General features: G+C 38.6%; 1 protein-coding gene across 3 annotated transcripts; it reads left to right on the forward strand.

The window, feature by feature from the left end:
* The first annotated feature begins 1,898 nt into the window (after window positions 1-1,898).
* LOC108269835 (up-regulator of cell proliferation-like) lies at window positions 1,899-11,704 on the forward strand. 3 transcript variants are annotated; one of them, XM_047157865.2, is made up of 4 exons: window positions 1,899-1,966; window positions 5,471-5,557; window positions 5,736-5,789; window positions 6,060-11,704. In XM_047157865.2, the coding sequence occupies exons 2-4, from the start codon at window positions 5,530-5,532 to the stop codon at window positions 10,715-10,717; spliced, it is 4,740 nt and encodes a 1,579-aa protein (XP_047013821.1). In that variant the 5' UTR covers window positions 1,899-1,966; window positions 5,471-5,529; the 3' UTR covers window positions 10,718-11,704. The 3 variants fall into 3 exon arrangements, with proteins under 3 accessions (XP_047013821.1, XP_017331401.1, XP_047013822.1); XM_017475912.3 differs by having other exon boundaries at window positions 5,745-5,789; XM_047157866.2 differs by lacking the exon at window positions 1,899-1,966 and adding an exon at window positions 2,080-2,094.
* Window positions 11,705-12,533: the final 829 nt, after the last annotated feature.

The raw sequence follows: 12,533 nt of genomic DNA on the forward strand, positions 1-12,533 counted from the left end.
AAATATTTGATTATATCTTTTAATGTGACAACACTGAAGAAATGACACTGTGCTACAATGTAAAGTAGTGAGTGTACTGCTTGTGGAACAGTGTAAATTTGCTGTCCCCTCAAAATAACTCAACACACAGCCATTAATGTCTAAACTGCTTGCAACAAAAGTGAGTACACCCCTAAATGAAAATGTCCAAATTGGGCCCAAAGTGTCAATATTTTGTGTGGCCACCATTATTTTCCAGCACTGCCTTAACCCTCTTGGGCATGGAGTTCACCAGAGCTTCACAGGTTTCCACTGGAGTCCTCTTCTACTCCTCCATGACGACATCACGGAGCTGGTGGATGTTAGCGACCTTGTGCTCCTCCACCTTCCGTTTGAGGATGCCCCACAGATGCTCAATTGGGTTAGGTCTGGAGGCATGCTTTGCCAGTCCATCACCTTCACCCTCAGCTTCTTTAGCAAGGCAGTGGTCATCTTGGAGGTGTGTTTGGGGTCGTTATCATGCTGGAATACTGCCCTGAGGCCATGCTCTGCTTCAGTATGTCACAGTACATGTTGGCATTCATGGTTCCCTCAATGAACTGTAGCTCCCCAGTGCCGGCAGCACTCATGCAGCCCCAGACCATGACACTCCCACCACCATGCTTGACTGTAGGCAAGACACACTTGTCTTTGTACTCCTCACCTGGTTGCCGCCACACACGCTTGACACCATCTGAACCAAATAAGTTTATCTTGGTCTCATCAGTCCACAGGACATGGTTCTTTAGAAGAGGCTTCCTTCTGGGACATCAGCCATGCAGACCAATTTGTTGCAGTGTGCGGCGTATGGTCTGAGCACTGACAGGCTGACCCCCCCACTCCTTCAACCTCTGCAGCAATGCTTGCAGCACTCATACGTCTATTTCCCAAAGACAACCTCTGGATATGATGCGGAGCACGTGCACTCAACTTCTTTGGTCGACCATGGCAAGGCCTGTTCTGAGTGGAACCTGTCCTGTTAAACCGCTGTATAGTCTTGGCCACCATGCTGCAGCTCAGTGTCAGGGTCTTGGCAATCTTCTTATAGCCTAGGCCATCTTTATGTAGAGCAACAATTCTTTTTTTCAGATCCTCAGAGAGTTCTTTGCCATGAGGTGCCATGTTGAACTTCCAGTGACCAGTATGAGGGAGTGTTGGAGCGATGACACCAAATTTAACACATCTGCTCCCCATTCACACCTGAGACCTTGTAACACTAACAAGTCACATGACACCGGGGAGGGAAAATGGCTAATTGGGCCCAATTTGGACATTTTCACTTAGAGGTGTACTCACTTTTGTTGCCAGCAGTTTAGACATTAATGGCGGTGTGTTGAGTTATTTTGAGGTGAGAGCAAATTTACACTGTTATACAAGCTGTACACTCACTACTTTACACTGTAGCAAAGTGTCATTTCTTCAGGGTTGTCACATGAAAAGATATAATCAAAAATATTTACAAAAATGGGAGGGGTGTACTCACTTTTGTGAGATACTGTGTATATATATGCGTGATATTTCTGGTATTTACTAATAAACCTCCTGCATATGGATCCTGAGTCTTGTGCATTACACAGAAGAGCCAGCCATGTATTCAGGTTCATGGAAATGAAACACTAAAGCACCTAATGAAACACCTAAACCAGTCATATTCAAAGAAAAGGCTCTCATTAGTCTACTATATACCTTCAATTTTACATGATACGATATTGGAAAAATATCACAGCTTATGCTACATAAAAAAACAATAACACACAAAGGAACTTCAGTTACAGAAAGTTCTGAGCAATTTCCAAGAGATCATACTCCACCCAGCGCAAGTTGTTATTCACCTGCTATTTACTGTAAGAGGAAGTTAATCTGCTTTCACTTTGGGGTTATAAATTCTGATCATAAACAGCTGAACAGACATCACCATGAGCACTCGTCCCAACTAGGAGTACATTTGGTAAGCAAATATAACACCTCATAATTTTCTAAACTACACTTTTATTTTTGTCCTTATTTTGTTGTCAGCTAAAAACATTTGATTTTACAGTTCCATCTGCAAGGTTTAATGGGTGTTTTACAGAACTGGTAAGAAAATTACACTGAATGACTGAATGAAAATACACATCTGTGTTGTTAGCAAGAAAAGAGAGGAAATAAAAAAATATGAGATTTTGTGTTGGAGACATTGGAGGCTATTTACCTACATATTTTTTAAAAAATATATTTTTTAGCTTGTTCAGCAACCTGGTGTGATAATGAAATTATATTATGGTAGTAGCTAGTGGGGAGGGGAAGGTAGTACCTCCCACATTGGCCAGTTCCCCAAACTGTGCAATCTGTCTCCGATGGGGTGTACGATGGGGTCTGTTTTCAGTGGAAGTTCATGATTAGAAAAAGGTGTAGTATTTCCTCAGCAGTGATCCAGGTGCATTCCTCCGTATGGTACCCCCCCCAGTGTATGACGTACAGCATGCATGAACATTGTTCTCTTGGTGTCTGCCCCTGTAATATATAACAAATTATATATGATGAAGGCTGATTTAGTCTCTAGGCTACTGGGTTAACTTGTTTTAAACTTTTGATAGGACCAATGAATCCAGTCTCAATTTTAGGCCTCATTTGAATAGCTACACCATTTGTCTGGGGCATAAGAGAGGCAATAAAAAGGTTTATCTTATTTGTAGGTGAGGTCTGTGGCACTGCTTTGCTCAGATTATAATGGTTTATAGCTATTTGTGAGTCCAATGGGTACGAAGGTGAGGGAGTTTTGGGGATATTCTGCCATGGGCAGAATGGCTCCAGTCATGTTGATTGTTAGAGCAGTAAGATCTTAGGGTCATTCCATCTGAAGTGGTCTATTATAGGTTGCTGGACCATTTTTAATTTTCTGAATTTTTATGCTTACCTCTATGTAATAGCATTCCACAACCACCAGTTTTTAACTTCATCTTACTTGGTTTAACCAAGACGACCTTTGTGTCATGGCACACAACAAATTTTGGTCATACAGCTGTTTATGGAAACCTCAATATCCCGGCTCCGCATATTTAAAGCTCCTTGGAAAAAAAAAAGATTATTATATTGACATTAATTATGATTGACATACAATAGCTTATACTTATCATTGAGGTCTAAAATATTACTATATATAATACTGGTGTAGCATGTGGCTCGTTTGTAACTACTACACCACCCCAAGGAAACGAGGAAAACAACCCAAACAAAGGCACACAACTAGGACCCGCTTAGAACAGGCAAGAGGCATGGGTTTCCATACAAAATAAATTTTATTTGAAGTTATTCAGACTGGCCAAATATTATTATTATTATTTTTAAAAACAGCAACCAACACAGTCAGGCATTGGTCAAATAAAACAGTCACAAGAAGAAATTAACAATAATCATAGGAGGACTGAGGCCTCCTGTATGAAGGGCAGGTTAGTACAACAGCACCAGCTGTACAAAAGGGAAAAGAACCCCTCCAATCAGAATCATACCCACAAAATTCACTGCAAATAAACACAGCAATAATGACGACCCTTAGTGAAGTAAAGCCTAAGGTGCAGCGAAGAACTCCGCCCAGCCTCAGGAAGTACTCCGCTCCTACAAGGAGAATACAAAACAAAGAAGTCACATTAAGAAAGAACACAAAGTTACGAAACAGAAAAAAAATTAAATAATAATGAAAAACACATTCCAGATCAATTTACTAAAACAAAACAAAACCCAAGAAAAACCAATTACAATATACTCAAAGCAGACAAACAAAAGAATAATAATAATAAAAAAAAACAAGACACAACAAAAACAAACTTACTGTCACAAAAACACAGAGATAACCCTGAGCTCAAACTGATTACAGGTAGCAAGTTTACCAAGATTGACCAAAACCACTGCTACCACATAGCGGTATCAGCATAATTGATAAAGACTGTTAAAACACAGTTGAGTTCAAGAAAACTGATCTTAGTGACAGTAACTAACACAAATAAAGCAAAAGAACAAAAAAACATTCATACAACAACAAAAAAAAGAAGAAAGAAGGGACCTTCCTTCCCACTTGAGTATTAGACGGAGGCCTGACTGGACACCAAAAACGAAAGCGAAGCAGAGAAATACAAAACCAAACAGAACAAAGCAGCAATTTGGCTCTGCAAGTGAGGGGGAGGGGCTATACCGAAATGACCGTACTCAATCAGCCTGCCTTAACGCATGCAAATTCAAGGACCCGTGATCCGATGACATAATACTCAAGATGGCACATACAAAAATCATATGATAGCATCTTTAATAGTTGTGACAGAAACAGCTGGCGCTCCGACCAGGGCTACATTAAACTGCCATGCTACACAGATGGGAGCCGTGACGGCACAGCGCACTGAGAGTGAGCAGCACACCACGCATGCACACAGTTTCGGTAGCCCAACATCACACTCGACCATGACGGCTAATAGTAAAAAGCTAATGATAAAAACAAGTTGAGAGGGGATTTAAAGGTATTTATTAAATTGCTGTAGTGTACCTCTCTCTGTCTAACTCTGTGAAACTACCCAATATGTCTCAAAAAAGCCGACTGTCATATCACAGCAAACCAGCGACTCCATTTACCAGAATGCACCATGTACTACAAACATGGCCGACGAAGACTACAACTCCCAAAAACGCACACACAAGTTCACCATTCCCTGAATTCTATTTAGAGACACCTGCTGCCAATTGCACCTTCACCCACACCACTCCTTTATAGAGACAATGTCTTTCTGAAGTATACGCTCAGTTGACTTGCTCTCTGTCTATACTAAGCCTTGATATCGTGTTTGTTTTTCTGATTTTGACTTTGCTCTCTGCTTAACCTTGTTTTGACAGTTTGCCTGATCACCTGACCTCTGCCTGTTTAAGTTTGTGCATTTTGCATTACCCTTTGGACTTGTTGTTTTTGGTATTAAACTACATAACCTGCACTTGCTTCTGTCACAGACCCACAATGGTCATTAATATTTATTACTTATCTTATGTATGTTCTGAAATATGACTGTGTGTAAATATAATTCTCAATATAAAAATAGCTCAAAATACAAAAAGACGCTTTTCACAATAACACCAATTTAAATTTATTTATTTATTTATTTATTTATTTATTTGTTTATTTTTACAAGGTTAAACACAAATAGAACTCGATGAATTGATGTGTTAATGGGGATGCCTCTGCCACCAGGTTTAGTCCTTTTTCATTAATAACTGGTATACTAGAAATACCCTTACAATATTCTTCAAACAGGAAGGAAATTGTTGAAGAAAAACTATTTTAGATAGTTACCTCTAATCAGTTCATCTGCTGGTTATAATGATAATTCCATATAAATTCTACAAACATTTAACCACTTCTTCTTGAGATATTGCGCTAAAGAAAACCTTGGATGGACAGACATACCGAATCATGTTCTTTTTTTCCCCCGACAAGTGTTTCTGAAAATCTGAATGGGCAGCTTGAAAAAAAAACAACCCTAATGCTGAAGAACGATGGCTTCTAACAGAAAGGTCATTAAAGGTAGGAGCTATGTATTATCATTATTTACATTATATATTCATTCAGATATTTATGCACATGTATTGATGTGTGTATGTGTTGTAACATTTGCAGTTTCAACTTAATTATACTATTAACAGTCTGAAAATCTGCGATGTGTTTTTAATTAAGCATGACTTTATTTTATGTATAATAATAGACTTAATAGACTGTGGATCAGGATCGGCACAGAGGGACTCAAGCCAGCTTAGAGGTGAGTTGAAGTTAATAACACAATGGCATAACAGAGGGAAATCAGAATTTATTTCAGTTTAAATTTGGTGAATGATGATTAGGACATTGGGGTTGGTTGGGGATGTGGGTAGGGTGTGGGTAGTGTGGCGTGATAGGTATGTGTGTATTTGTGGGAGGGTTGGGAGGTGCAGGAGGGGTTGGTGTTACCTGATCTATCAGATATTTTTTTATTCACATTTGTGACTATTTATATACTTAGTATTCAAATAAAACATGTCTTTATTTATAGATGCACTTCTTTCATTTTTGAAGACACTGGGACTTGAAAAGTACTATCCAAACAAGCTGAACCTCAGGTCTTTACTGGAAATCAACAGTGGGACAGTGTCCAATGAAGAGATCGACTCAATGCAAGCAATACCGTGGGCCTTTCTAAGAAAGTTACTGATGGTTAATTCAAAATCAAGATCTTTACTATCTGCACTTTGTGAAAAAGATGAAACAGATGACTTGTTTAGTGATGAGGACAATGATGGTAGCTTTAACCTTCTAGATCTTCACACTGCCCTCTTTTTCTGTGCAGATAGTTTTCTTCAGCAAGAAATGGCACTGAAAATGTCAATGTGCCAGTTCGCAGCACCATTTTTGTTGCCTCAAGGAGTATATAATCAGTGCACTCTTATGTTATGGGCTCTTAGATGTATCTTAAAAGAATGGCGTCCCCATTCAATGTCAGAATCTAAAGGGTTTGTTGAAAGCAGTGTTGTTCATGCAGAAATTCCCTTGATATCATTTGTGAGGTTAAGTAACTGCAGCTTCTCCAAGTCACAGGTTTTGAACCAAGTGATCAACAATTCAGAGCAGAACCATGACTTTTTTTCTCATCGAGAAATGATCGGAGGATCTGCTCCCAGGGTAATCGCTAATGGCATGGTTGAAATATGCTGGAATCTGCCATGTGGAAATGATAACATTGATGTCTTTCCTGAGGCAGTGGCTATTGCTAATTTAAGAGGAGATGCTGGTTCTTTTGAAACACAATTCCGTTTCCTTACTCAGGTGTCCACAGCTGTCTTTGTGTTCCTGGACAGTGTTGATGAAAACGAGCAAAGGTTGTTTGCCTCTTTACAAGAAATGAAGTCCAAAATCTTTCTTGTGGTCAACTCTCAGAGAAATATGAACCAGAATGTGAAGTCGTCTATTGAGGCAGTAATTGATACTCTGCAACTGGGAAGGGACCACATAATTAAGAAAAGCCAAAAAGTGAATTTGGCTACTTTTGCAAAAATGATAAATTCTTCCATTAAGACTGTTCTAAGTGAATTTCACGAATCTTTTAGTATTGATTCCATGAAGAAGACTGCTCAGGAATTAGGTCTTGCCATTGATGAGATTCAAATGAAAGCCTGTGTATCAGCAGAAGCAAGTGCAGAGAAAGTCATGAAAACTATTGGAGTTCGTGAAATAACGGACTATAAAAAGACACAGCTGCCACTGCAAGGTGAAAATTGGAAAAGACTGGCTAAAATAGAAAAAGAGCAATGCAGATTACACAGTTCAGGAGAATTGAGCTTGGAGAAATACAAGGTTCAACTTCTAAAAGAAAAGGAGGAAATTTGGAACAAACAAAGTCAGTACAAAATGACAAAAACAATGGAGATCTTCATAGAGTCTTTGTTAAGATCTGATAACACTGAGCGAGCCTTCTTCCTGAAATGGATGGGACTAAAGATGGACATGCGATCACGCAAACACATGTCAAGCCTTCGACGCAAATACAGAGAGTGTGAACAAAAGAAAGACAGACACAGCATTGTCAAATTAGACCAGGAGCTTCTTGATTGTTCTCTTGGCATAGAGCACTACATGAGAGAAATGGGACAAATCTATGAGGCTGCTTCATTTGGTACAAACAAAATATCTGACAGAATAAACAGTCTCCCTACTCTGGCTGCCAAACTGCTTCTAGCTGGGTTTCCTCTTGAACTACTTGATGGAGATGCATCAAATATCCCAGAGAAATGGGTGAGTGATGTTCTTATGGAGCTTCACAGGATGGTTGGCCAGAAGAGCCGTTTGCTGGTTCTGACAGTGTTAGGGGTTCAGAGTACGGGTAAATCAACACTACTCAACACTATGTTTGGAGTTCAGTTTGCAGTGAGCAGTGGACGATGCACACGTGGAGCATTCATGATTTTCCTTCCTGTGGGTAATGACTTGAAGGAAGAGATACTTTGTGACTTTGTCCTTCTGATTGATACAGAGGGCTTGAAATCACCAGCACTGGCACAACTGGAAGACAGTTATGAACATGACAATGAGTTGGCCACATTTGTGATTGGTCTGAGTGATGTAACCATCATCAATATAGCAATGGAGAATTCCACAGAAATGAAGGACATCTTACAAATAGCAGTTCATGCTTTTTTACGGATGAAGGAAGTTGGTAAAAAAACAGTTTGTCATTTTGTTCACCAAAATGTTGCTGGTGTATCTGCATATAATAAAAACCTGACTGAACGAAAACAGCTCTTGGACCAACTAAATGAGATGACAACGATTGCCTCTGAAATGGAAAAGAAACCTAATGTAAAAAAATTCACAGATGTCTTGGATTATGATGTGGAAAAGAACAACTGGTATATACCAGGCCTATGGCATGGCACACCACCAATGGCACCAGTTAATACAGGCTACAGTGTGGCTGTACTTGAGTTCAAGAAATCCCTCTTGGGGATCCTTAAAGCAAAAAAGGATGAAGAGCCCTCTCAGATCCCAGAGTTCCTGCAGTGGATGAGTAGTTTGTGGAGGGCAGTGAAGTTTGAGAACTTCATCTTTAGTTTCAGAAACACTCTTGTGGCCCATGCCTATGATAACCTTTGCAAGGAGTTTTTAGAATGGGAGTGGTCTTTCAGAAGACATATTAATTCTTGGCTTTCAGTTGAAATAGTTCAAATATCTAACACTGAAACAAGTGTTAACAATGAGGTTGTTGAGCAACTCAAACAGAAAGCTCATAAAGAAATAAAAAAGGAAACAAATGAAATGACTGAAAAACTAAAAAACTACTACAAAAAGAAAGACCGCCATGTGTACTTGGTGGAAAAGTACAAAACAGATTTCGTTAATAACATCAAAGCTCTAGAGAATGAACTGAGGGATGAAGTGAGACAAACAATAGATGCTGCTCTTGAGATGAGAAGTGCCAAGAAGAAATTAGAAGACATTCACAGAAAGCAAACTGCAATGATTGAGTGCCAAGTCCTTAAACTCCTGCTAAATTACAAACATTGTAGGGATGAGGTGTCTGACAAAGAACTCACAGATGAGTTTGAGAGAATGTGGAAAAAAGAGGTGGCAAACATCACTGGCCTAAAAGAAAGGGATGTTCCTGCAGATATTTTGAAGCAACTGCGAGCAAGATTAGTCAATCGCAATGTCATGGAGGATTTGCACAAAGTTCATGATTTGACACAGTATGGGCGAGGAGCATTCCAGGTCAAAGACAAGCATGTAAAATGGGAAAAGAAAATACAACGTTTCTTTACACAGCGTAGCGCAAAGCAAGATTTAGAGATTATTGCAAATGCTGTAATTAAGTACTGCGATAAAATCATTCAGCAGCATGCACAAGAAAAATGTGACTACCAAAACACATTTACAAAAGACGTGCTAGTGGAAATTGATGAACAGCTCCAACAGGCAGGTTCAAAAATCAATACACAATTTGAACTTGACCTTAAATTGCACATTTCTGGCATTGCCTCTCGGAAATTCCTTGAGATGCACAGGAAATTCCTCACCGAGCAAGATCCCGTTAAACATTTGCAGAAATTTAAGAGTCAGTATCTCTCTGATTTCATTGATTTGTACAGAGAGAGGGACCAGTGCCACAGGAAAGCACGAGACTTCACTCAGCTCTGTCTCAAGCCAGCAGTAACCGAGTACATCGACCAGTCCCTCGGACCTGACATTGTTGATGCAGTTCTGCTAAACAACTCAACTGAGTACAGTTCTCGAGTGCTATTTCAGTACACAATTCAAAAGGAGCTACTGGAAAAATCCAATTTTGATGATTTTAAAAAGTACATCTTGCAATATAAAGCTTATGTCAAAGATTGGATATACAATCATATTGTTAAATGCCTTTCCAAAGACAAATCTCTGCAGAATTATAAAATGAAGAAGCTGGACATCATAATGAAGAAGGTCATGAAAGCAATGGAAGCCTCTAAGCTTGAAGACAATGGCTCTCCTTTGCCCGATAATGCAGGAGGTACAACACGGTTGATCCAGAACTTTTGCAAATCTATGAACTGTGTCATCTCAATATCCATGAACACAGTGGAAGCGGTCCTCTTTCAGAATACCAGCTGTTGTGCTCCATTCACCAAAAGTCTCTATGAATGTATAGATGACATGAAACTACAGCTAACAAATGAAATCTCCAGGTCAACTGATATAAAAGAGACACTAAACAATGTGTCTGTGAAGCCCCAAAATGTACTCTTTAAGAGGGTGTTTGGATGTGGGAGAAAGTGTCCCTTTTGCAAAACACCATGTGAGGCAGGAGGAAAAAAACATCAGCAACACCATGCAGGTCTACATAGACCAAAAGGACTTGGTGGTTTTGTGTATGCACAAAATAATATTCTCTGTGAAGAGATCTGTACATCTAGTGTACATGGGAATGGAACGTTTCGAAGTTATGAAACAAATTTCCAACCTCATCCCTTCAAAGACTACAAGAAGTACTACCCAGACTGGCATATTGCACCTGACATGTCTATGAAGGCCTCCGATTACTGGAAGTATGTTATGGTGACATTTAATGACAAATTTGCTAAAGATTTTGACGCAGAACCAGCTGTGTATCCAGATGAATGGAAGAAAATCACTAAAGAGCAGGCTCTTCTCAGTCTGAAGCATAACTTCAATATTAAATGAGACAGAAATGCCAAAATATCACAGAAAAATACTGCCATTTGTGATGAGACCATAAAGTCACACTAAACAATACGATTAATAAAACATTCACAATTCCATTACTCATGTTACTGCTCAGGTGTGCTAGTTATCTTTTTGTTATACTGAAAATTCGGCTCATCCTTACTTACTTTATCTAAATTATGTGGTATCACATTACATTTACATTTATATTTATTCATTTAGCAGATTCTTTTATCCAAAGCGACCTACAAATGAGAAAATACAAGCAAAGTGATATAGCAAGCAGAGAACAGTACAAGTTGTGCTACCATACAAGATCCATTAATTGAGTTCCAGAAGAAGCAGTTAGTTTTAATGTTCATGAAAGGGACCTTGAGCCACGCTGACTAGGTACTACTAAGCATCAGTCGCTAATCGATTGCAGATTGCGTGAGGGAACGTAAGCCTTCAGGAGAGAGTTGAGGTAAGAAGGTGCTGCTCCAGACAAGGTCTTGTAGGTGAGCATCAAGGCCTTGAATTTTATGCGGAATTTGAATTTGAACTTGTATCAGTCTTACTAAAAGTTTTGTTGTGGATTGCTCTGAGAGTTAAATGGTTTCTAATAAACATTATATCTGTATGTCTACGATTATTATACATGAAAAATAAAATTAAGATTCTACATTAAGGTTGAAAATTAAAATAAAATATTTTTATGCTTTCTGTATTACATATTTCTGTATTGGTGATGTTAATTCAAATGATCAAATGATCACTTTTAATCACTTTGCTACAGCATTTTTACAAATGTTACAATCATGCTTATTAACTACTTTCCGAAATTCAAATCAATGCATTATTTAGAATAAATTGTATGAATGTATGAGTATATTCATGAAGTAACTACATAAATATACACAGGTATATGAATCTACAAAGCAAAATGGCTTGGAATGTCGAGTGTGATTACAGTTGCTTTAAACAAATAAAAATGGAATAAAGTAATTGTCATATTTCATAGATTTCTATGATATTTCTATTATATTGATTTCATACATAATTCAATATAAGTACATTTAGAATGTAATCTTATAAGCTTAATATCTTATACAGAATGCCATTAATTTACATAAACTCTTAATAGATGAAAAGGAACAGTCTATAAAGTAGAAGTATTTGGAGAACTAAAACTAGTGTTACATAACATATGTTTAAAACAAAAGGGATGCCTTGCTCTGCCTCCCTATAATGCAATTCACCTGGTCTATTTCATCAGTCTGTGTGTACAATATATTCCACGTGTTCCTTATTGGCACATGCCAGTAGATTGGTCTCATGAAACCAAATCATGAGTGTCATTTCACAGCAAACCAGTGACTACATTTCCCATGCTGCACTGCGGCCTACAAACATACCCACCATGGACTACACTTCCCACACGCACACGTTCACCTTCTCCATTAACCATCTCACTATTCTAATCACACACACCTGTTGCCAATCTCATACTCACTCACTCCATGCTATAAAAGAGACTTTTTTTGTTATAAAAGAGATTTTTTTCCTTGAGTAGTATCGAGTGTATTCTTGTTATTAAGCGGTTGTTCCTTGTTTCTGGTTTGATTCATGTTTATTGACTTTGTTTCTTGTTTTGAATTCTAGCCTTGCCCAGTTTATGCCTGTTTGTAGATTGCTTGACCAATTGCCTGTATTGACCAGGCTCTTGATCTTGGTTTGGATTTGTCTGCCTATATCTCCTATAATAAAACTCTTACATGGATGCAGCAGGAGATCGAGGAGAGCATCACCGCAGTGTACATGGTCTGCATGTCTG

The sequence above is a fragment of the Ictalurus punctatus genome, chromosome 9 (genome assembly GCF_001660625.3).
Source record: "Ictalurus punctatus breed USDA103 chromosome 9, Coco_2.0, whole genome shotgun sequence".
In the NCBI taxonomy this organism is placed as follows: Eukaryota; Metazoa; Chordata; class Actinopteri; order Siluriformes; family Ictaluridae; genus Ictalurus; species Ictalurus punctatus.